The sequence below is a fragment of the Ambystoma mexicanum genome, chromosome 3p, assembly GCF_040938575.1.
Source record: "Ambystoma mexicanum isolate Mex_15411 chromosome 3p, UKY_AmexF1_1, whole genome shotgun sequence".
Taxonomy (NCBI): domain Eukaryota; kingdom Metazoa; phylum Chordata; class Amphibia; order Caudata; family Ambystomatidae; genus Ambystoma; species Ambystoma mexicanum.
The window spans coordinates 757,225,468-757,251,479 of record NC_090925.1 but is presented as its reverse complement, the minus strand read 5'-3'; the positions used below and the strand labels follow the sequence as shown (position 1 = coordinate 757,251,479).

Below are 26,012 nucleotides of genomic sequence, written 5' to 3'. Positions count from 1 at the left end.
GATTATGTCTTAGATTATACACATTGTTTTTGGATTTAACCTTGCCTGGCATTAGGTTGAGAGGCAGGAGCAGCACTTAGTCCAGACATGCCAACATTCCGACTCACCTGGGAGGGGGATTTAATCAGAGAAATCGGGAGTGGCACATTTTCCCATAGAGATGCATTGGGGCTAGGAGTATTTTAGCAATATTGTTTCACGAAAAGTCGGGAGTCTCCCGCCTAAATGTATGTTGGTCTGTAGCAATATGTTCTCCGAATGCATGTTCGCAGTCGTCAGTTAAAGCGGGTCCATTTGCTCCACGGCTCACGGCACTAAGGCACACTCCTGCTACACTCGCTAACGCACATCGGTCAGGTTATAATCACAGAGATCAGATGTGCAGTAGGAGCGCCGAGCCGCCGAGGCGCCGGGCTGCCTGCAGGCAGGGAAATGTAGTGGATTACCGAGAACTAGATACAATTCACTAAAAGTTGTATCCAGACAAAACGAAAAGTCCAAACAATGTTACGAGCAGTTTCTGCAGCTTCTACAGTGTAACTGGCACTAAGGCACACTCCTGCTTCACTGGCTGACGCACATCGGTCAAGTTATAATCACAGAGATCAGATGTGCAGTAGGAGCACCGAGCCGCCGAGCCGCCGAGCCACCGGGCTGCCTGCAGGCAGGGAAATGTAGTGGATTACCGAGAACTGGATACAATTCACTAAAAGTTGTCTCCAGACAAAACGAAAAGTCCAAACAATGTTATGAGCAGGTTCTGCAGCTTCTACAGTGTAACTGGCACTAAGGCACACTCCAGCCACACTCGCCATAGCACCATCCTAGTATTAAAATGTTTGTAAAAATGGGCCGCATATGCTCATTCGGACAGCTTGTAGCATTTGGATGAGACAATGACATGACTGCGACATCACGTAATACATTAGGGTCCCTGAGTTCTCTTGCTTCTTGTTATCGGAGAATTTTAGAAGGGGGGGTGGAGGCTAGGGGGGGCTGGGCTTAAGTTTGAGCATGCCCAGTGCCCAATGCACAGTCATCCTTAGAGTATTATATGCATAGGATACAGTGGAGTAACTTTGCTGAAAATGTTGGGGGGGGACATAACATCTGAAGAAAAGGTGCCCCAGCCAAATGAATGGGGGCAAAATGGCGTGCCATGAAATTTGGGGGAACAAACACCCCTGTCCCCCCTAAAATTACGCCCATAATAGGACTGCACTTAGGAGTTCCGTGATTGTGACTTTCAATTTCTAACAGTGTATTGCTTGCCACAATGCCTGTTCACTAGGGATGGGGTGAACCGACTCAAATCAGATTAGATCATATCTAATCAATGGGGGTTCTAATCGACTTGACCATTAGAAGCTGAAGTTCGAAATGGTTCAAAACGTTCTAGCTGGAATTTGGGCTGCTTGTACAGATCGAGTGTTTGACCCTGCTCGAATAAAACTCTATGGTAATATTGAATACTGAGGAACAGGAGTACTGGTGGCAAAGGAAATGACACAATAGGGTCATCATTTCCTGTTTGGAGACACTCTGTTGTAGAGAGAGAAAACAGACAGACCTCCAGGCCCCGTGTGCTTCATCTAACATTCACTTTCAATTTAAAAGCTTCACTTTATATTTGAAGCTAAATACTTTTTTTTAACTGTTTATATGGGTTTACTTTATTTAAATAGAAAAAAACAAAAATCGGGGCCTGGTTCGCTATGAGTTTGGTGGTATTTCCACTGGAAATACTGTCAAACTAATTTACTTTTATTGGCACTGGGCCTGGCAGAAATAGCACCAGATTATGAGCGCGGTAGTAGCAGTGTTTAGTCCCTGTTTCCAGAGGCCATAGGATTCCATAGGAACTTTGGTGGAAATTCCAGAGCAGTAATTCTGCCCGCCGTCATTCCTCCACTTTTCGGTGTTAAAATCGGAGGCTAATGATATGATATGGCATTTATAACGCGCCTATACACAAGTGTTTCAAGCGGGGGATACCTCCAGCACCTGACCACAGGCATCTTTCTTCATGTTAATGGCAAATCTGGGATTTGTTGCTGCGGTAAAAGTGACAGTAATTCCATTACCACCAAGAAAAGTGACAGTAACTAAATTACAGCCATGTTTTTACTGCACCTCCAAACTTTTGATGAGCTCTCTGAGCCAGTACTCAGTCGGTAAGCTGCCTTGCCTTTGTCATATCACACTTAACTTTAGATCATTGTTCATAATAGGCATTTTCCCGCTTTCTGTTTATCTAACTAGGTTGAGCCGACTCAACAGTTTCCTCTTGGTTCGAAAAAGAGTACGCTGTTTCGGATCCATATATACGTATTGATCGAAAAAGCGTAAGCCTAATTTAAACCATCGTGACCCTTTGGCTCAAATCGGATCAAGCTGATTCAAGCCGCCTATGAGTCCAGTTGGATATTTACTGACTCAGCTCGACTCCACCCGCGAGCCCTCTTTATGGAGGCTTGAGTGGCTCGTGCCCAATCGAATCATATTTTGCATGCTTGAAACTGGCTTTGGAGTCAAGTAATCTAAGGCTCCCCCATCCCCAAGGGGTCTTCGATTGAATGCATCTCATAGGTTGTTTGCAGCCTATTAAATCATCTGATTTGACAGGGTTTGTGCTCTCTAGTGCCACGGGACCCTTTTCTAGTATTGGCAGCATCTTCTCACAGACCACTTAAGGGGTACATGTGAAAAAAAAGTACCCTCCACTTTTCAACTAATCTGCATGTTGAGGCACAAATGACAATTAAAATCAATTAGTCATGAATGCAGTCCCCGAAATCAGAATCCAATGTTAATGTGTTCATGTATTTTGTATTGGCCTTCACAAAGAACTCCTGTAAGAAACCCAATCTTTATTATAGGAGTTCTTTGTGAAGGCCAGTGACTAGGCGGATAACACATACATGAAATAAGCATCTTTATTTTTATTTATTTTTTATTTATTTGCATTTTTAAAGCGCTCACACAGCCCGCGGGCATCAAGGTGCTGTTACAGGAATAGTTTTTTAGTTGAATAAATGTTTTTTTTTTGTATTAGTTGCGCATTTATAACCAGAGGTTTCTAAGCACGGACCTGGGGATCGAACCTGTGTTGCTTTGCGTCGTCTTGCTTCCAAGGCGAACACGGTGCCTGTGAGCTATCTTCCCGGGACATCTTTGATGACACACGTTGGACACCCTCTAATTTTTGAACGGGCAGAATATGTTATTGATTTGCTCCTCAAGGTACACATGTCGGGATCTTCACCCTCCGGTCTGACCACTTCTCGAGTTCTCAGAAATAAAGACGTGGCTGTTCCCCATAGACAAGCTGGCACCATACTCACAAGAAAACTGCACGAAGGAGGCAGGATGTCTACAGGGAAAGTTTGCTATTGCAGGAAAAGCCTTATGCCAGCAAAACAAACCCTGAGATGGCCTAGAGCCAAGCGAGGCGAAGAGTCATTTGGCACAGCGACAGCATGACGCTGTCAAGAGGAAGAGTTGCGACACCCCACCAAACTGTCACCAGATGTATGAGTAGGGAGCTCCAGTCTATGACCGGGGCAGAGCAGCGCAATAATGCTCCCATACTGGAATGGGTCATTGAAGGAATAGTTTGCATGCATAGCTATCTTGGAAAAAAACATTTAGGGGCAGCCATTTTGGAGCATGCAAAGTCATCTTTTTCTATTGATTTGTGTGTAACTTAATGCAGGGCAACAGCCACCACCTATAACAACCTCAATACTAGGGTGCTGCCCCCATGTATGTTGCCAACCTGGCCCAGACTCCCTGTACGACCTGAAGAAACCTCCAACTGAGTGCTACACTGGCACTGATACCTACAGAACAGGAAAGGAACGGGCCACTATACTCAGAAATGGACCACCGGCCTTGCAGAACCCTGAGCGCCACTCTGGGCCTGAAGGTTGCCATGTGGTGCCATTGGATTAGAGCAGGCATTCAGTGTCCTTAGGGCCAGTGTGGTATTTTGTGGCACTCTGGTTAGTTTCAGCATTGGGGCAGCGGGGTATTTGGGGAAAGAGGATTCCATTGGCTGCCCTGGGGCACCAGGATAAATGTGGTGGAGTTAGGGCAAGGCATCTAAGGTCTTGGAGTCACCATGCATGGTGGTTGTGGCCATTCTCTGTTGCGCAGTGGCAGAAAATGAAAGAGAGAGACTCCAGGATATCTCACATGTCTTGTTCACGCTTCAGGATGTCGTTGTAGGCTATGGGTATTAGTGCTTCATGTTCATGTGTGGCTCATTTGCACACCTACACCCCCTACGATAATGCAGGTGCTTATTGTCCACCTCCCATCATTGCCCGTGCTTACTGTCCCCTGCCATCATTCCCAGTACTTGATGTCCCCTCCCATCATTACCAATGCTTACAGTCCCCTCCCATCATTAACGGTACTTACTGTCCCCTCCCATCATTGCCGGTGCTTGCTGTCCCCTCCCATCATTGCCGGTGCTTGCTGTCCCCTCCCATCATTGCCGATGCTTGCTGTCCCCTCCCATCAGTGCCAGTGCTTACAGTCCCCTCCCGTCATTACCAGTACTTACTGTCCCCTTCCATCATTGCCGGTGCTTGCTGTCCCCACCCATCATTGCCAGTACTTGCTGTCGCCTCCTATCATTGCCGGTGCTTACTGTCCCCTCGCATCATTGCCGGTGCTTACTGTCCCCTCCCATCATTGCCGGTTCTTACTGTCCCCTCCCATCATTGACGGTGTCCCCTCCCATCATTGCCAGTGCTTACAGTCCCCTCCCATCATTCCCAGTGCTTACTGCCCACTCCCATCGTTCCCAGTGCTTACAGTCCCCTCCCATCATTCCCAGTGCTTACTGTCACCTCCCATCATTGCCGGTGCTTGCCGACCCCTCCTATCATTGCCAGTGCTTACTGTCCCCTCCCATCATTGCCAGTGCTTACAGGCCCCTCCCATCATTGCCAGTGCTTACTGTCCCCTCCCATTATTGCCAGTGCTTACAGTCCCCTCCCATCATTGCCAGTGCTTATTGTCCCCTCCCATCATTCCCAGTGCTTTCTACATTCAGAGGCAATACGTGATGCTGGCATTTTGCTGAAGTGTTCATCGCCATGGACTTCTATTTGTCCCGGACATGGACAGGCTTCTTTTTTAATGTTGAGATGCTTTTTTCCCACATTGAAAAATGTCCCCCGTGAGTCCTCAGGTGTTTCTTGTAAGGCTACCAAGGTGGACAAAGTGATTCAGAGGGAGGTTTTGCCCTTCCGCAACAATGCTGTGAATTGGTCCACATGGTGCATCTATGCCCTGGCAACGCAGAAGACTGGCACAGCATCTCATAGAAACAGAGTTGCCATGCTTGTCGTGCTTAGCAAATATAATTCATTTTGGCATATTGGGATGAGCACACATTTATTTGGTGAAGAGAGGAGACAGCCAAAGTTGGATAATAGTTTCCAACTTGCACTCATCACCTTCAATGGAACATCCACAAACATCACTTCTTTATGCCTCCAATCATGGATGAAATGTAAATGTAATACATTTCTGTTCAGGATCCGCTAATACTTATCAAATGCCTCAATAGTACCCTCTCTAAGATGAACAAATCCTCTATAAATTGCAACCAGAATTTGGCCTCAGCGTCATCATGTATATATGCCATAAGATCCATGCCACAAGGCACTTTCTTCCACTAAAGCATCGGAGGGCATGTTTAGGGGCGATTTAGGGTCCTAAAGCTTGTATAATATTTTTTATAGAAATATGTCCGTGTACAAAAAAAATGTCACCGCCTCAGTCAAAATGTTAGCAGGTCAGATGGCTGATCCGGCAAAAAATATTTCCATGCATTAAATCCAATTTCCTGGCGCGTGCATGAAAAAAGGAAGACCACACCCCGAGCCATCCAAAAGCAACTGCTCTGCCCTGAATTTTTATTGATCTGCTGGCAACCCTTCAACATATTACTTTCCTCCCCCTTCTGGATTCTTTTAATATTACTGAGTTTCCCCCTCCAGCAAATCCTGCCTCTGGTTCTTCTCTTGATCAAATTTTCTGTAACTCGTCTTTGCCTTCACCTGATTCTGCTGACCATTATTTCTGATCTTTTCCTATTTTCTTCCATTTGTCTATTTCTTTCTTTCCCACCACCTCTCGGTGTCACGATTTTCGTTGTTTTGACACCTCTTTATTCTCACCGATTTATGTCATTCTCTTCCACCTCTCGCTGATTTCTCTGCTCTTCCTTTTGGGAACATCTTCTGTACTTTGACTTTTAGCTTTTTTTAAATTTGTATTTTAATTGGTTATTTATAATGTGCTTAACACCCGGAGGTTTCCTGACACGGCTTCCAAGGCGAGCATGTTGCCCTTGAGCTATCCTCCCGAGCTTTGGCATTTTCCCTTGACGCCCGTTATCATCTTCAGTCCTTTGTTCCTTTGTGCAAATCCCCCTCAAATATGGCTGTCTTCGTCTCTCCGGGCATCTTGCATTTCTATTTGTAAGCTTGAACCTCACTGATGGAAATCTTGTTCTTCAGCCAATCTTACTGCTCTTTCTTCTCTTCGTTATGATATGATATGATATGTTTGGTTATTTTTAACGCACTTAATACCCAGAGGTTTCTAAGCGCGGATCGGTGGATCAAACCTGTGTTGCTCTGTGTCATCTTGTTTCCAAGGAGAGCACATTGCCCATGAGCTATCCTCCCGTTCTTCTTAAGACTAAGATGTATTCTATGATAAGAAACTGTCCTATGAATCTCTCATCACTTAGCTTTTTCCTCACCCCTTCATTCATTTTCTCTTTTCCATAACTTGCTTGCCCCTTGTGCCCCTGCACCATCTCTTAACTTGTTACGTTCTTCTTCTGATTGTGCTGATTATTTACTTTTAAAATTAAGAATGTACTAATTTACTTCTCCTTGTCCACTGAACCCTTGTATCTTCTTCTATTATTCCTTTGTCCTCTAGTGTCTCTTCCTTCTCTTTGTTGCATGTCTCTGGGGCTTCTCTTCAGCCCTTACTCCAAAAAGCACGCTTCTGCTGCTCCTCTTGATCCTCTAACTTCTAGCATTTTTGTGCAGCCTCATCTCCACTTAATTGATTTCATTGTTTAACCCCTCTCTCTTTTCTGTAGGTTTTTTCGCTCTTTTAAGCATGCAACTGTATTGCTTTTTTTAATAAAAAAAAAAGCCTACTCTTGATTCTTGTCCTCCCTCTAATTTTTGTCCTATCTTTCGCCTTCCTTTTTTATCCAAACATTTCAAGGTCCACTCTTCCATTACTTTGACTTTAGCTCGATTCTTCCTTATCCTCAATCTGGCGGTCAGCCTTCCAATTGGAAAGAAACTGCTCTTCTCCAAGTCACCAGCCAGCGGGCTTCTTATTGAACTCAAATCTTCCTCCACTTCTTATTCCATTAGACTTATCTCTGGCATTTTACATGGTGGACCATACACTTATTTCTTCTTATCTTTCGTCACATGGGCCTGGGCTGGGGATCACTCTCACACTTCTCCTTTAGACTACGGTGTTTCCCCAGGGTCAGTCCCTGGGTCTCTCTAGTTCCCCTTCACAACATCTATTCTATTTTTCAGTATTTTGGTCCTGATTTTCCTTTTTATGCAATTGATACCCAGATTGCTGTTTCTTTCTCTTCTTTTGCCGAGCAACTTCACTCTTCTATTTCTGTCTTTCCGCTATCATGTCTTGGATGCTTGCATATTCTTTTCATCTTAATTTTGTCTGAGACAGAGCCTCTTTCTTTACATGCTCTTTGGCTTCTTTCTTGGTTGACATCCATGCTTCATCATGGTGCCATTTCAGATCCCTCTATGTACTTTACTCATCGCACCACCTCTGTTGCTCGCACCTGCCATTGTCAACTATTTTACATTCGCAAGAAACATCCTTTTCTTTCTTTCTCAGCTGCAAAGATTATTCTTCTTACTGTAATTTCCTCTCAACTAGTCTATTGCTCTTCTCTTCTTCTTGGCTTTCTTGTTGACCTTTTTATTCCACTGAGTTGGAATTTCAATTGAGCAATTCGCCTTCTATCACAAATGCCTCGTTCTTCAATCTAATCTTCCATAACATCTTTGGATTGGCTCTCTTTCCCAGCCTGTCTTCAGTTTCTCTTTCTGTGCATTGTCTTCAAATGTTGGCATGATTTGGCTCCTTCTTATCTTTCGTCAATTGTCATGGTGTACACTCTGCCTCATTCTCTACACTTATCTTCCTTATTTTGAAAAGCCTTCCCCTATTCTCATTGTACCCAGTCCCACTTGTACTCTTTTTCTAATCTTACTCCTAAATTTGTGGCTACTCTACCTGACTCTTTCCACTTGGGTTCTGCTCTTCCTTCTTTGCATTTTTCTCAAAATGCCTATTGTCATTCCTCCTCAAAACTTTACATTTGCTACCTCATGTTGGTTACCCCTTATTCTATTAATGTATACAGTGCACTTGAGTAAGCACTTTAAAAATTCAAATACATGAATGACTAAATATCTGCACCAATTTACATGAATTGCTAAATTCTCATTTGGCGAATAAAGAATTGACACAGTAGTGCTCCTTGGCAGTTTAACTAGAAAATGTATAGGTATTTTGGGGTATCAGGATAAGAAGATTAGGCAGGATATAAGGAATCCCACACTAAGTTCCTCATCCAGTCCATCACCTGTCGGCACTAATAAGAGTGGGTCCAAGGGTTGGAATGACCGACACACACACACAACGAGGGGCTAAGTTATTGCTTTACTGTATTGTAAATGGCCTAGCAGTAGTGATGTCCTGGACATCTCATACAGATCACTGGGGTAGGAACGTATGTTTCTGCGGTGCCTTGCCAGGGAAGTCGAAGGGGAAAGGAATTTATCATTTTGAGTTTCTGGTGCTGTTTGAATCTGGATCCCTTTGTGTTCAGTGTGAACTCAAGGCAATCAAAGAATAACTCTAAAAGCACAATAATAATCAGAAAAACAAGGACTTATAATGAGGTAGAGTCAATGACATTGCAGGCAAGAGTGGGTTCAAGACCGGCCACTGCCTCAGGAACATCTGCTAGGTATATGGTGCAATAACCACATATGGGAGTACCCCAGCACTAGCAGCCCTTCAGAGGCAAAGCCCTGTTAGAAAATCTGACAATTTTCCAACTAGGCTGTTTACTTCTAAACAACTACTTAACACGATAGTGACCTTTTGTTTAAAGTGTGTTTTGTTAGATAGACACTGGACTCTTGTATTGAAGTCAGGTCTTCTTTTTAAAAAGTCTCCCTGTTTTGTACAATTTACTTGATTTACAATTTACCTAAAAGAAAAACAAGGTCAAAGTTGAGCAAATCACACCAGCGGCTAATCAGCACTTGTTTTTATTGAAAAAGTGGCCAACAGCAGCTCAGCCACGTCCTTATTATCAGTAGAGAGAATGATGGCAGATTTACTGGGATAAGACTTTCCATTCCTGCAGCAATACTGGATGCAGGTTGAACCCAGATCAGGGATTACTTTGACACTCCATGACCTATCGAAGTTATTTTTCTTTTATTAATATTTAAATCACCTGGCTGTTCTCCCGTAGAACAGATGGGGAGATGGTGCACAGGATGCTCTTCTCTGATTGGTTGCTGGAGATACCCGTCATATCACAGATCAGGGAGGCTCTGCGCAGGGACTAAGAAGAAAACAGTATTATTGTAAGAGCCGTAATACTGGAATACCCCTTTTGGGTTTCAAAATTGAACAAAGATCATTTAATTAGAACACACATCTTATACCTCCAGAAACCATTAAATTGCAACACAGGACAAGAGCTAGTCTGTCCCAATTGCATCTCTCACAACACACTGTCAAAAATAAAATACCTTAAAAGCAGGGTGCATCTTCAAAAGTTCATGTATTCCTGCATAGCTCCCAGGCCTAGGGCTACGCATCACAAGACTGGAAACCCAAGCTATTAACAAATACTACTACAGATGTTCAGCTATCCAAATAAGAAGGGGCTACTTGAGAGGAAATCCAGATGAAGTTCTGGGGTTCCATGCGTTACCAACCAGGTGAACTAATTGCTCATTATCCTACAGCTTCTGGCAGATCGTGGAATCCATCGCACGCCTTATGGTATATCCATTGTCAAATTGTGGGAGCAGTGAGCCTAATAACAGCCACTGATACAAATGGTTTTCAGTATAGAAATTGAAAAAAGGACCTGGGCTGATTGTACCATCTGCACAACCACATACATGGTTCTTGGGCCTCCAGGTATCTCCCATCACATACAAATATGATTTCGTTCCTGCATCTCTGTTGCAGTGCATTGGGGCAACAGGATCAGTCTAACCTGGGTATAGATTTTCCCTTGCCCCTCACCCTAATTATATGGAAACACCCGACAGCCCACATAATTTAAGATGCACTCGTAGTTTTGTTTCTTTCCTTTTTCCTTCTGGCTACGTACACCGCTATTCTCGTTCAGGGCTAGTGACATGGCTACCCTTCTTCAGGCCTGGTGTGACAAAATGACCACTGCTCTGCAGGAGTACAGGGACGAGCAGTGACTAAACCACCTGTTCTGCCCCACACAACTAATACACCAGCAGTGATCTCAATCACAAAGGTAAAACAGACTCAGCCCGATGGGTACACCTCCTTAACCTTTTGTGGTAACGTGGGCCTGAGGGCAAGCTACACTCTTAGGAAGGGTGTGAAATGATAAACAGTTGCAACCCAAACAGCAACAGTGCCAAGATTTTAAAAGAATTATGTCCAATCAAGGTTCTATAATTATATGTATATATGTATATATTTCAATTGAACAATAAAAAATGCAAACCACTAACTAAACACACTAACAAAAACCCACCCCTGTGTAGATAATGAAGAAAATGCAGAAGTGGTATACAATAGCACTCTGGGTACTTGAGTAGGGGTGATCAGGAAAGCAATTGCAACAATGTCACTGATCACAGGGTATGTCTTTCAAGGAAAAAGCAGAGATGGGGGCTTGAAAGTCACTATGGTGCCAAAAGTTGACCGGTGTGACAGGGCCTCTTCACAGCACCTCATTCTTATGGGGGCTCAAAAGCCTTCAGTCTGGCTTTTAGGAGCTTCCTGAGGCAGCGATTTGGCATTGTGTTGGTGAGCTGGTCAAATGGGTCAATATGCTGTGCGTTCCAAGCAGCAGCGGCACGTGGCACGAGGAAGCTTGGGACAGGCAGGCGATGTCCTGGTCAGTGTAGCTCACAAACAGTACAATGTGGGAATCAGGGCACAGAGCTGTTCCTTGAACCCTTTACCCAAATCTTACCTGGGAGCGCTGTGTTCCAGTCACAATGCCCAGGCTAGTGGTGCTTTGACGAGCTACCGTCAGTCAGCATGCAAAACCAGCCCTAAGAGACAAGCCATACATTCACTAAATAAATATTGCCTGGGAACGGCCAGACACCGGACCGCCTGAACCAAACAGACAGCTTTCCGGCTAGCCCTAGTCTGTGAATGAATAGACCCAGCCACTGTCCGGGCCCATGAAAAACAGTGGTTTGACCAGGCCAGGCGTGCACGAGGTCAGACACAAGTGCTGTCCTGAAGCAAATGATTAGAGTATTCGACATCCATGGGAGCAATACGACTCAGTCAACTATGCCTCAATCGCCGTTTTGAGAGTGGCCAGATTCCGCCACTGCCATGAAGCAAACCCAGAAGGCCTTTGAACAACTGTGGTCCGCGAGGATCGCCCTGATCTGCTGCCCTGAATGAAATGACCTGAATGTTCACTGGATGCAAACAAGACCACCTGAGACCATGCTAGGTGGCCCAAAGCACATGCTTGCAGGGCCCCATGATGCATTGTGTTTGTTTGGGCCAAGTGGCCCTTGCCTGTCACCAGCCTCTGCTTTAGACCACAGCTTCTTTTCACTACAATCCTCACCTCGATTTTGAATGAAAAAAGAAAGAACAGGGAAAGAAGAGGGCAATAGGAAAACTGAGAACTGGCACGGCAGCTCAGTTGAGAAAGTTGAGTCCCGATTTTCAAGAATTTAAGGTAGCAGGCATTGCTACACTTCCCAAAGTGAAGACCTTGGCTATAATCTTAGACCAAGAGTTAAACATGGAAGTGCATGTGAACAGCCTTGTCTCTTCTTCTTCTTCCTATCTTAAATTGCTAGTTCAATTAAGAGCTTTTCTGAAAACCAACAATTGTGCCACCATTGCTCAGGCTACAAATCGGCACCAAACTGGACTATTGCTCCAGCGTATTGCAGGGTATGGGCCAAGGAGAATCATCCGGTTACAGACAGTGCAGAATTTTGTGGTATGGGCTGTGGAGGGCTTACGCAGACGGGATCATATCTCTGAGGCCAGGAGGACCCCCCTTGACTACTTATTGCCCGTAAAATCACTTTACACGTGTTGTGCAGTACACACAAGTGCCTATATAGCAGGTAAGTATAAAGAAAAACCCAGAATGGAGACTGCGCCCAGGATTGCAAAGTGATTTATTATATATAGAAAAAGTGCCCTATATATAATAAATCACTTTGCAACCCTGGGTGCAGTCTCCATTCTGGGTTTTTCTTTATACTTACCTGTTTTGTGGTCTTTTTTGGCTAAACCACAACCCAGGGAGACGCGACCTATTGCACTTTACCGATTTGGAAAGGAATACAGATAGCGCTGGATTAAGCATGTCGCCACGTTAGACCAGACCTCCAAAGCCAATAACGTTTGAAGCTGCCTATATAGCAGGACTGCTGTGCTGTGTATTCATCCAGCAGACTCTCCTGCAGCCTGCGCAGAGGTTCTAATAATAATAATAACTCTTTCCATCTACAGGTGCCCAGGGCCAAGCTGACTATGGTTGCTCAGGGGTCTTTCTCCTATGTGGCTCCTAGAAGCTGGAATGCCCTTGCTCACGATCTGAGGGTTTGACACTCTTTCGACCAGCTTTAAACGTGGATTGAAGACAGCTCTGTTTTATTGATCTTTCATCATGGTCTGATTCCTATAGATACCTTGCCACTTGTCGATCTGTAATTTTATGTTGTTTGTCTTCTTAGCTCTGTTATGCCTGCAGGCCTTGTTTCAGTGCTATACATATAAGGGAAAGTAAGGGAAAAGTTGAAGCCCAGAGTCACCCAATGAGCATCCTTGGCCAAGGGCTTCTCAGCTGGCTGGCACTGTGCCGTACCTGAATCAGAGCTGTCCGGCGGAAAGAGAGCCCCATAGGATACAAGAGCCTCAGGCGTGGCCCGTAGGCCAGCTCCCCAACATTCTCCAGCTGTAATACCAGGTTGAGAAGGAAGCCTGGTGTGGCCACCAAAGCCGGGCTCCTAAGAGCAAGAGAAAGAATGAGGGAAACAGAGGGAAAAGGTTAAAAGACACACGTTTCACAGTAATGTAATTTATAACACCCTTTGAGTGGTTTTGAGGAGTGACTGGTGGTGTGCAGTGGGTGAGGAGTGATCAGCAGTGCACAGAGGGCAAGGGATGACCGACAATGCAGAATGGGATGGTGACCCTCTCAACAAAAGAGGGAGTTTATGTCCAGGGCTAGAGTGCTGGTGGGGTGCTTGCATGGTCGGCTGATGGAGCTGGGGTGAGAGGGAGGTGGGGAGGGGTGGGTGGAGTGGCCCAAGGGGAAGCGGGAGGAGGTTGGGACAGAGGATGAAGAGTGACCAGCAGTGCATAAGGGTGAGGGGTGACTGACTGTGCACAGAGTGTGAGGGGTGTCCAGCAGTGCACAGCAGATGAGCAGTGACCAGCAGTGCACAGCGGGTGAGCAGTGGCCAGCAGTGCACAGCGGGTGAGCAGTGGCCAGCAGTGCACAGCGGGTGAGGGGTGACCGAAGGTACACTTAGATTTAGATAGAATATGCGGTATAAGTGTACTTCTCGCCACATCAAATCATATGTCAAAGTCTGCTTGGTTTGCACAGAGAGCAAGGGGTGACAAGTGGTGTGCAGTATGATCAGCCAGATGCGGAGGTCCAGGGATTAGTAGGGACAGCAGAGAGCAGAGTGTAATAAGACCATCAGCCCCCTTCTGACCTTTAGCAAGCTAAGTTGTTTTGGGACTTGGTGTAGGGTATATTGGTTATCTTATAGTCCCCCTGTATATCCAAATGCATGTTCCCCTTTCTGTCCTATATCTAGGGAGCACATGTACCGTGTGTCTATGTCATGCAGAAGATGTGCACAGACCAGCAACCTTTCAGAAGAATACATAATTGGTGATTACACCTGTAAGAGTGTGGTTGTCTCACAGGTGGCTTATACCCATGCTTCCAGCACCTCTCCTATACCTACAGCAGACAGCTGAGAAAATAGGCAAGTGGTATAGCCCTTCCCGAACCTTTGGCCTCCTAGGAAACGACTCAAGTATTGAGTGGCGGGATCCCGCAGTGTGATAGGGCTCGGCCCGCCCTTCCGAAGAGGGCTTGAAACTTTCTGTAATGTAACAGTGTTCTAAGTCTGAAGATAGCAGGTTCTGGAGGACTCTCCAATCTCACTGGGGGGTGGGGGGGGGAGTGAGAAGAGCTGATCATGGGAGTGGGGTCCCCAGAATGTATGGTACGTGATTATAACCTGCATACATTGTGATATGGTAGATTTGATATCGTGTTGCCTTTAATCTGGGTTTGCATGCCTAGTTGGTGTGTAAAGAAGTAGATGTGTTTCTGTATTTGCTACAGACTAGCCTCCTTAACTATTACCTGCGTACATATCCAATTTTAAAATCAGACGCAGGTTCTCAGTTGTGTGTATGCAAAGAGTCCTCCATGTACGGTTAAAAGCAAACAGGCATTGTCTAGTACCTGGACTGAAAGCTGTGGCGAAAAAGTGGTTTGAAGTTACTTGGAAAGTGATTTGTTGTCAATAGGAAGTGTGAGAATATCTGGTGACTTCTTTGTGTTAATAGAGGATGGGAAACCCAAACCAATGGGAGTATCACCACAAACTTGCCCTGAGTTGTCGAAGGCGACTCTGAGATCCGAAGTGCAAACTTGGTCACTGCCACAATTCTTCTCAAACAAAACCTGAACCATAGAGAGAGAGAGAGAGAGAGAGATTGATTAAGCTCAGATACTTCACAAAGATCACCCAACCACACCCTGTACTGCCCTGGATCTCCATTGGCTGAAGACTTCTTCCAGCTCATGTTACTGCCTAGTGGCCCTAGGGTTAAACAACGGCGGAACAGCTTGGAGAACCTTGCCTATGGCCCAGTACCTCGGTTTGCAGACTGGTGTTTGAGGCTGGATGGAGGACTGGACGAAGGTTTCTAGCGTGTGCAATCGGATGTCCGACAACAGAGAAGTTCATCAGTATCTTCACTGGAGAAAGGAAGTCTTCGATGCAGACCTGAGTGGGGAAGAATGAGAAAGGGGTCACATTGTGCACAACTCAGACATTACAACTTGTTGATGTCTGATTTCTGGTTTCTTCATCTGCCTGCAACCTTCCATCCTTCTCAATGCTCAAAGGGCCTTAGTCAAGGAGACCATCTCAGTGCCGAATGGCACAACGACATGTAAACCCATTTTGGAAGTCTCTCCGGAGGGCAAGGCCAGAGTTGCTCAGTTCCAACAGTTTGCAGATGAATGTATGTCTTTGAAGTCAACCACCTGTTTCCCTTAGGCCAGAGCACTACAAGACTGTGCAGATGTACGGTCTGTCTATTATTAGTATTTGTCTGTCTTCTCGAAGTATCCCCTTTGCTAGTGGTCCACCTATTTCCCTGAGGCGTGACCGAAGGTACACTTAGATTTAGATAGAATATGCGGTTTAAGTTCACTTCTCGCCACATCAAATCATATGTCAAAGTCTGCTTGGTTTGCACAGAGAGCAAGGGGTAAGGGGATAATTGTAGTGTACAGAGAGCAAGGGGTGACAAGTGGTGTGCAGTATGATCAGCCAAATGCAGAGGTCCAGGGATTAGTAGGGACAGCAGAGAGCAGAGTCTAATAAGACCATCAGCCCCCTTCTGACCTTTAGCAAGCTAAGTTGTTTTGGTGCTTGGTGTAGGGTATATTGGTTATCTTAGAGTCCCCCTGTATATCCAAATGCATGTTCCCCTTTCTGTCCTATATCACCCCTCAGGACTAGAGGACTGTGCAGATGTACGGTCTGTCTATTATTAGTATGAGTCTGTCTTCTCTGAGGTATCCCCTTTGCTAGCGGCCTCCAGGTCTACCATAACCGTCTATCCAGGAAATCTTGTGGTTGTGGGCTAGGTGATTCCATCACTGGTCAGTTGTTATCTGTGCCCCTGCTCCTCGTCGCCACTCACCCTCCTGAAGCTTCTTACTGCCAGAGGCGCTTTTTTAAACATTTTCTTTGATAGACATTTTGCAAGTTTTAATGGGCCCTGTGGCAGAGAATGTGGGAGGCACAAAAGCCAAGTCATGCTCTCCTAATACCTACTCTTGATTGTTAGAACAACGGACAGTTGAGGACGGAGCATTTACTAGAAACAGGACTGGCTTATCTGGCATAAAAAAAATGTTTTTAGAGATATTGGTACGACGGTCGACAATAAAAATTAAAGATGACCAGTTGGAAACCAACGTATATTTAGAGCTAGTTTAGACAGGGACAGTTTTCTCTCTGTCTTTCACCTAGATAGGCAGCCCACCACCGCACACTAGGTATAGCAGACCCACACACAGGGAAAGTTAGAGTTTGTGCAGAGACAATTACCTAGTTGTACAAGTTTCCTAAATCTAAGTCAAAGTTCCTCTCTCTCCACTGTTTTCACAATATATTTAGGGCACCAGAGTGGTAACATTCCCTGCCCTACAGGCCTATTGGTTTGTTTTAGTTTCAGCCTGAATACATACAGGTGGTGGTTTGTGCCCTTCGATGTTGACTTAGGGGGAAAAGGAGAGCTCCATTCAACTAAAATGGACTGTGGCCATTCAAATATCATGAGTTCATCACATCGCCGGCCTCTTCACGTTCCAATTTGGATCAACTTGCTTGGGCCCAATTTAGGCAGAGGAATCTCTCCTTCATCCATAAAAATGTGCCTTAGACAAGTGGAGATTTTAGAATGGTTCTCTGAAGCACTCAGTTTAGCAAAGAGAGGTGGTTGAATACCACTTTGAAATCTGCCAAGATATACACGCTGCCTTAGATCCTGGCTGAGTCCCTATTGAAAAGGTTAAAAGGCACAAAGGGAAGAGGCCAGTGGTGCAGCTGGAAGCTCCTGGGATCCATGAGATGGGGTGGCACAGAAGTATTGAGCAATGGAAGAGCAGTTTGGTCATCATCATCCTCATCATCATCACAACAAGCTTTATTCGGCATGAAAAGGTACCATAAAAGCGATAAAATACAAAAATATACTTTGCATTAAGAACCTGCGAGGTAGCAATCAATACAATAATTCTAAAAATCATTAATACCCATCATCGATCATGCTAGAATGGATTCATTGTGGAATTAAGCTACAGTAAAAAAAATATTTACGCAGATAGGGCCTTAATCCTATACAACCACATACAATGAGTGTCTGGAGACTGCCCCTGGGTGGTAGCAGTGCGCGGTATAAAACAACATAACTTAACAATGGGTAGACTTAATAACAGGGAGCACCAAATTCATATCGAATGACTGCCTGATCAAAAGCATTGCTTCATTAGTGTTTAAAATGTCCCCCAAAATATACAACGGGTTTAGATATTTAGCTCTCAATGCCTTGCAACCATTACAACAGAAGAAAGAAATGGACTGGTGTTTCAGACATATATCCACAAACCGGGCATGTGGGGTTGTTCTCCATTCCCCAACAATTACTGAAGGTGGCCACATTTGAGATGTTGAATCTCAACTTTAGAAAGAGTACTCGTGCGAAACGGGGTCTGAGCTTATCCAGATATTTTTCCAGGCCCAGTTCAGTTTTACACGCTAGGTATTCTGGGCTCGTGGCAAGAAGACCAAATGCGTCGATCAATTTCCTCAAGGCGTGATCCACAGCTACCTCATTTGCACTCGCAATATGCGTCTTGTTGTTGTTATGTTGGTTTACCCACAAGGATTCACAGCCCAGTTCAAACAAAATAGGTTTTACATGGCGAAAGCACAGCAACGTTTTCCCTCCTTCCAAACCTATGACATGAGTGAGAGCTTTTGAATACTTAGTTAGAGATGGTGTGCACCAAATCCTCAACCAATAGAAAACTGGTCTGAGGATGGCCTCTTTCGCAGTCGAGCAAAGGCCCAGCTCTGTTTGAAGCGATCCATTCGGGCGACTAAGCGGAAGAGCGAGCCATTTTTTCAGAAAGGAGTTTTCAACAGAGCAAAGCTTTGCAAGGGTGACATTTCCCCAAATCTCTGCACCACAGAGGGAAGTGGCACCTGCCTGAGCCCTGTATAAAGTCAATGCTGGTGATACCTCCCCTCTCCCATGAGAATTAGAAAACATCAAGATTGCCCCACTTTGTTTGCTGAGGCGGAGACAAGCCTTGTCCATTTGAGCTGACCAAAGGCTGTTTAAAAGAAATCTCACTCCAAGTCAGTCTTAAAATGTTACCTGCTCCAGAGCACAATTTATTTATACTAATTATGAGCGTTGAAGATTTGGAGAATCTGGATCTAAACACCAATGCCTTTGTCTTCCCAATATTGACTTCAAAGTGCAACTCTTAACATTTATCTAAAAAGATGTTCAAAGTCGCCCTTAATCCCATTGGTGATGTGAACACTATCCCTGCATAATCCGCAAAGAATATTCCTCGGACCAGTTCCTCTCCCATTCCTGGCTGATCTAAAGAATTCGCAAAAAAAGCTCCGATGACCTCGTCAATATATATGGAGAAATGGAGTGGGGCAAGGACACAGCCTTGCCTCACCCCTTAGCTCACCCAAAAAAGTTCTGTAGTGCCCCCCAACGTCCCAGCGCACAGATGCCATGTTGGATGAATACGGCTGCTGGATAATAGTAAGAAGATCATTTGGAACCCCTTTTTTTGTAGCACCTGCCAGAGTGGTTTTCTGGGAACACAATCAAAAGCCATTTTAAGGTCAATAAAGACGCCATATAATCTTAACTGCCTCAGTGTGACATGTGTGTACTATAATTTGCGATTTAAAGCATTGATCGATCGTGCTCTTTTCTTTTCAGACCCCTGCCTGAAAGGGATCAATGATCTCATTGGTGTCTGCCCATGTCTGTAGATACTTCAAGATGACTGTTGCAAAATATTTTCACACACTGTCCAATAATGATATAGGCCTGTAGTTCCCTGCTTTTTCCCTTCCGCCCTTTTTATAGATGGGGACTATAAAGGTGTTTCTCTAGGACGGGGGAACCGTTTCTTGCGCATCAAACAGCTGCCATTGAATGGGGGCCCATACAGCTATTTCGTTGTTATACAAATATAGTGGGATACAATATGGGCCTGGTGCCTTTGCAATTCGGTCATTAGTTCACCTGTTCTTCAAGCGAAGCCATATCATGCAATGAATGGCCTGGGGTTTTGGTGCAGGATTGTGGTCTTGAGTTTACTCCATGCATTATGGGACAGCACGTGTGGCTAGTGTACTGTGCACAACACTAGGCAGCATGTGATATGTCGACTATCGTCACAATGTTGACATTGTCTTACTGCCATGCAGGCACATGTAGTAAGCATTTGGTGGGGAGTGATCAGGACAGTGGGCCTCATTATAGGTTTTCCGGTCCGGTAACAACGGTACCGGTAAGCTACCGGTATTGTTGCTACGGGACCGGCAAACTACGAGTTCTGCTCGTGGGTGCCTTCCCGCCCGCCAGGATGGCCGGGTGGATGTACCGGCACCCGCGAGCAGAGCATGCCGGATGCACCAGCACCATTCCGAATGGTGCTGGTGCATCCGACTTCCCCATTCCCATTGCGGCCTATGGGGCTCAAATGGGAATGGGGAGCATTTTTTTCCGGTGCCCGCGAATGGGCTATTACCGGTTCCGGTGGGGCCGTAATGACACGGTAATTGGCCATTCGTGGGTGTCTGTAAAAATCACAAGTTTGGCGGCAGCCTGCCGGTTTTACCGGCAAGGCAACCACCAAACTTGTAATGAGGCCCACTGTGCTGTTCTCCGCCATTGGATGGTGGTGGTGGGGTGAGTAGGGAGGTGGGACTGCCATAAGAAATGGAAGTAGTTATGAGGGGATAAGTTGCGCTGAAAGGGACAGCGCCCCTCTCGACTAAATGAGAGAGTTTATGTTTAGGGCCAGTGTCCCGGTGTGCAGTGTGAATGGTAGACTGTTGGGGGTGGAGGATGATGGAGCGTGCAGTGGTCTACGGGAGAGCAGCAGGAGGTTGAGATCACCCCACGCCTCATCTTGCATAATTGCCTCTTTAGGGTGTGCCTTAATTGTGCATTGATATCTTTTGATTGCCAACATCTCATTCTTTGCCTTATTAGCGTTTATTTATATTATTGCAATTAGTATTTTTATCACTGTCTTTTTTGATAGCGGACCTAGATCATGGGGCTTTGCAACCACAGGGTGGGGGGAGAACATGGTGAGGGGAGCAGAGAAACAAGGGAGTGGGGAGCTCACAACAGGGGAGCGGGCAGGTGGGCAATTTGTCAGCAAGGGATCCACAAGCAACCTTGCTATGAAACAGTGGGGATCAGATCACCCCGTCTCAGGTAGGGTGGAGAATGGAGGGTGTGTGGACCTAGGTGTTACTAATGCAAACAATTTCAAAGTTCAAATTATTTATACAATCTGCTCCCTGTACCTAATACACTTAATTTGAAGGATTAATCTTAAGCAACTTAATCTTCCTCAGCAGTTCTTTGGGGCAGGGTTCTTGATATCATGGGAAACTTTGACCAATTATAGAACTAATTATATATTCTTTGTACGAGGGTTTAGTTCAAGGTTGTTTATTAAGTGTGCACTTTAAGCTTGAAAAAGCTTGTGGAGAAGCCATGGCTGACCCGTAAAAACCACAGATGGTAAATGGGCCGGTGGGTATGTACATGGTATCATGGACACCCATGGTTGCCCATGAGCCAGCAGGCATTGGATTACCATGAATACGCATTGATAAATATGAATATTTAGATGGCCTGCCATGTTTCTTTGCCCACAATTTACATGTATATCTATGAAGATGGATGAAAATATTGGAGCCAGGACAGCACTGTCTCAAGAACTACTGCATGGATGAAGCAAGCATCCCTCAGAAACATGTGCTTGACCAGTATCGCTTGCATACCATCGCTAAGAAAGCAGATACCATGCCAAAACACAGAAAACAAAACATTTTATGAAAGATCATGTTTTCCTCTTGAGTAACAAGTGTCTGCTTCGTGCAGGTCCATACCTTCGAAGGCCTTCAACAATATTGAGATTAATCACACAATGAAAACATTTCAGCTGTGTCAGACAGACAGTAGCACTGGTATGTGCACTACGAAGCATATTTGGAAGGTTTTCATTTATGTGTGAATGAAAAAATAACTCGCTGTGATTGCGCAAAGGTTTGATAAAAAAGGCTCAGCGTGGGCAAGAGAATGTGCAGTTCACTTTCCTGGGAGCAGAGGCCCCACTCTGCCCTGCATTGCATAAGAGTTATGCAACCTGCTCACATTTCACACTGATTGTGCTAAGAAAATGACTAAGATTAACTAGAAATATGAGGGTGGAGGGAAAGGGGAATCATTCGGTTTTGGCTGAAATGAATTTGAATTTTGGACAGGGGGTTTCAGAGGTGGGGTTCCTTTGAGGGGTGCCGAAAAACAGAAAGTCTGGTTTTATTGTTAATACAAATACAAATGTCACTCCAATACATTAACGGCCCTCCATTTAATAATTACCACCATGAGCTGCACAAAATCAAAGATCCATGTTTATGGATGATGGACAAACATTTGTCAAATTACATTAGACACAATTAAGGCCGACCATGAGCCTCATTATTACCAGGCCGGTCTGGTAACAACGGTGACGGTAAACCTACCGGACTGGCATAGCTCGACTGTGTGGGGGGGAGCCATCCTGCCCGCCAGGGTCAGACCTTGCGGGCGGAAAGGCACCCACCCGCAGATTAACGACGGTTATTAACGATGCCGGTGCTTCCGTGATCCCCATTCCCATTGAGTCCTATGGGACTCAAATGGGAATGGGGATTAACAATTTACCGGCGCCTGACTTCCCGGAACGCCGGGGTCGTAATCCCCTGGTGTTTCCGGCAAGCCAGGTGCCGGGAAAATATTGCAAGTCCAGTGGCAACCCGCAGGTAGCACCGGCAGGGTTACCGCTGGACTTGTAATGAGGCCCATGTCTTACAATGAACATGTCTAGTTGCCTGTCCTTATATACCCCTAATACATGGACAGAGACCATGGGTCTACTGACAGAGATGAGATTCATGGACAAACCATGGACAAGATACCAAGGACACAATTCCGAGACAGAACAGTGAAGAGCATGTAGGCAAACCCCTTTTTGGTAGCAGTCTTATACTAGTTATTACCGTTCTATGTTTGTTTTTTAATGGGGGCCCCCTCGAAGCTCCCTCTCTAAAGCACCACCTATCCTTTCACTGCCCACCCCAAACCTTGAACCCCCTACTCCCACACACACCTAACATATTTAGAAAAACAATTAGGTGGCAAAACATATCGAGCAAAAGTGCACGAATAAAGTTCACGGATGACGAAAAACCCAATGCATTACGCTTAGTACTAGAAGCCAGCAATCCAACAGCACCTCCTTACAGGCTTGAGCAAGTGAGGCCAGACTCCTTACCAACATCTAGTCTTGTGCGTGTACTCCAGCAGTGGCCTAACAGTGTGCGCTTCCTCCTGCAGTGCCATGCATAACCATAGCTGTGAGACCTTTCCACACCAGTAACTATATAACTCTAGGAGTGTGACTTTCCTGCTTCATCACCCTAGATTACTCTAGTATTGTGGCCTTCCTGTTGTCAGACAAGTAAGGTTAAATCTCCCCTTGTTACACATTTATGGGTAATCGAGATGTGTGGTATATAAAAATGTAGTGTTCCTGCGAAGTGAAAGAGTTTTCTTCAAAATGGTGGAGGGCTTCTAAAATGGCGGTCCCCAGACTTGCAGCCATGAGCTCAGGGTTGGACTGGCCTGTAGGGAATTCTGGAGATTTCCTGGTAGGCCTCTGCACCCTGGGCCACTTTTGTGTGGTGACATTTTTTATTTGCAAATGTTCTCACAGGAAAAGGGTCAGGCTTGCTGAAAATGTGTAATATGAGGCCTCTTTGAAAATTATTTCCAGGGCCTCTTTTGATTCCCAGTCCACTCCGGCATGTGCTCCAGGAACGTCTCTAAACTAAGGAAAGGGAGATAATGAATTAGAATCCCACATTAAATTTAAACAGTTTAGACTATTCCCGGGGCCCCGGAGCCAATCAACAGAAAGGCATAACAGAAGGCATTGTCACTATCACTTGATTGACAGAAGCAGGATTCCAGGATGGCAGTAGAAGGCCAAGCTACAGCAGAGCCGGGAGCTTTTCCCTTTGGATCTCTGTGGCAGCTATTCAGTAGGATGCCCAAGTAGGCCCCCAGAACAGGATGCCCACCGCTGCTATGACCCATGACGCACCTTTCTCCCCTGCCGCTGCAGACACAGCGTTCAAAGATTGCACCGGTAAAGGAAAAAGGAAGTCTGTTTTCTGGGTGCGGCCAGTGCAAGGAAGACGCCTCCATGCCACTGCAGTACATAATAGCAATGAATAAAAGGACTAAAAAATGAGAGCCATGTATGCCAACATTTAGGCTCACATGGGAGGGAGATTTAGTCTCAGAAAGCCGGAAAAAGAATTACATTGGGGCTAGGATTATTTTAGGACAGGGACAGGAAACAAATTGCAAAATTTTTTTATAGAAAAATCGGTTTTCCTCCTAAATTGGAAGGGTTAGCATGTGAGTAACTGAAAACCTGCAGGCACAAATCAGAAAAGAACACATTTCTTACTTTTCAGTGTTCTTTCTGAAGGCCGTTCCTCCACCGCATTCCCCATCTTTGATATTTATTTCCCAGAGCAGCTGCTCTTCAGAAATGTTTCCACAGCCAGGGGGTGCAGCGCGTCTCCCCCCGACACCTCTACGCGCCATGCCGGACATGACATTGGGGCCAGTATTTATAGAGAAGCCACACCCTGTGGAACTTTGATGCAGAGGGTCCGCAGAACCAAGGTGTACTAGCAAACCACCAAGAGGGGCAGGTATGAAGGGTGCTGTGGAATCTGTGGGAGAGATGTCCATCAGAAAGAACACCAGCAAGTTAAGTGATTTGTTCTTCTAATGGACTCCTTCGTCCCACAGAATCCTTATCTTTGATAGACTTCCAAAGCAGTGCAATGACCTGGAGAAGGGAGGGTAGCAAGAGCAACACCTAAACCAGAAAATCCGTAAGGAAAGCTCTGCCAAAATGTGTGTTCTGACCAGACATAGACTCCAAAAAGTAATCCTTAGCGAACATGTTTAAAGGGCCCCACATTACTGCTTTGAAAATATCCAGAACAGGGGCTTTGAGCTGAAGAGCTGAGATGTCGACCAACCCTCAGGACCCCCAGGGACCTCTTTGCCAGCCAGATCACAGCATTCCTAGATGCAGAGAATGTTCCATCAAGACAGCATCTGTTTGGTCACAGCCCTGCCAGCTCGGGCACCAGCGTAACCAACAAAATGCTGGTCATCAACTCTGGCATCCCTTCTCCGAGAGCCATATAACTTGAGGGCCCACATCGGATCCAGCCGATGGAAATGTTCCTCTGCCTTCGAAGGATGAGGCGGAGGAAAGAAGACAGGCAGATCGATTTTTTAAGAGGAATAGCAACTCGACACCACCTTCGGAAGGAAGGCAGGTCTACCTCTGTCACCTTTTCCTTTGAGAAAACCAAGTAGGGAGGTTCAACAGATAAAGCCTGGAGCTCACTCACCCACTTAGTGGAAGTGATGGCGACGAGGAAAATCACCTTAAGAGTGAGCAGTTTTTTCTTTTTTTTTTAAACTTTATTTTAATTTTCAAAAGTAACAACATGTCAACACAGAGAACATATCCTAATACAATTATCAGAATACCAATAAAACATTACAATGAGAAATAAATTGGCACAGGTAAAACAGAAACAATTTGAAGATTACAAATAAACAACTAACAATAATCTGACCATCTTACTTTGAAATGACAAAATCAAAATAAGCAAATATATTATATATAAATACACAAAACACAAAACAGCGTGAGCAGTCTTAACAAACAAGAATGAAGCGGCTTAAACGGAGCACCCATTAAAAACATTAACATTAAATTTAAATACCACAATGGTACAACAAACTGGCGTGGGAGAAACATATTAGAGAAACCTCTAAGGAACTGAATGACCGTGGGGATCGTGAAAAAAGAGCCCTGCTACGGGGTCCTCTTGAAGACCAAAATGGCTGCAAGATACCACTTCACTGTACCAATCTGCTGGCCCGTGCTGGCCAAAGATAGAAGAAAATCCAACACAGTGTGTGTGGAGCAAGTAAAGGGGTCCACATCCCTCTCCCGGAAACAACCCAAAAACATGCACTACCTGCTGGCATAGATGGACATGGTGGAGGGTCTCCTTGCAGATAGGAGTACATCCAGAACATCCTTCGAAAGATCCTATTCCTTAAACCTTAGCCTCTCAGCCGCCACGTCTTGTAAGGACGACACTGCCCTTGCCTGTCTGATGGTGCTTGGCCTCTACCTCTTTGGGCATAAGTGTTGAAGGGACGAAACCACCTCCCCCTGCCAGCCGGGCTCGCATGTCACTACTGCTGGACTGCAAGCCTCATTGATTTACCGGTAACCTTATAGGCTAGTAATTTCTGCAATGACTCATCAGCATTGGCATCGATCAAATTCATGCCATCGAAGGGCATGTCCAGAAGTTTCTTCTGGACACCATTAGCTAACCCGGATGTCCTCAGCCAAGGAAACCTGTGCAAGACAGTGTTTGTGGCCATCGTTCTTGCAACGATGCCTGCAGTATCCAGAC

General features: G+C 45.4%; 1 protein-coding gene across 1 annotated transcript in view; it reads right to left on the bottom strand.

Moving 5' to 3' along the window:
- Positions 1-26,012, bottom strand: part of LOC138580812 (integrin alpha-X-like) — a 430,037-nt gene that overhangs the window by 78,815 nt on the left and 325,210 nt on the right. The window contains exons 18-21 of the mRNA XM_069651665.1: positions 15,234-15,365; positions 14,967-15,040; positions 13,193-13,334; positions 9,569-9,679 (exon numbers count right to left, since the gene is read on the bottom strand). Of these exons, the coding sequence (XP_069507766.1) occupies positions 9,569-9,679; positions 13,193-13,334; positions 14,967-15,040; positions 15,234-15,365 (459 nt within the window). The remainder of the gene's footprint in view (positions 1-9,568; positions 9,680-13,192; positions 13,335-14,966; positions 15,041-15,233; positions 15,366-26,012) is intronic.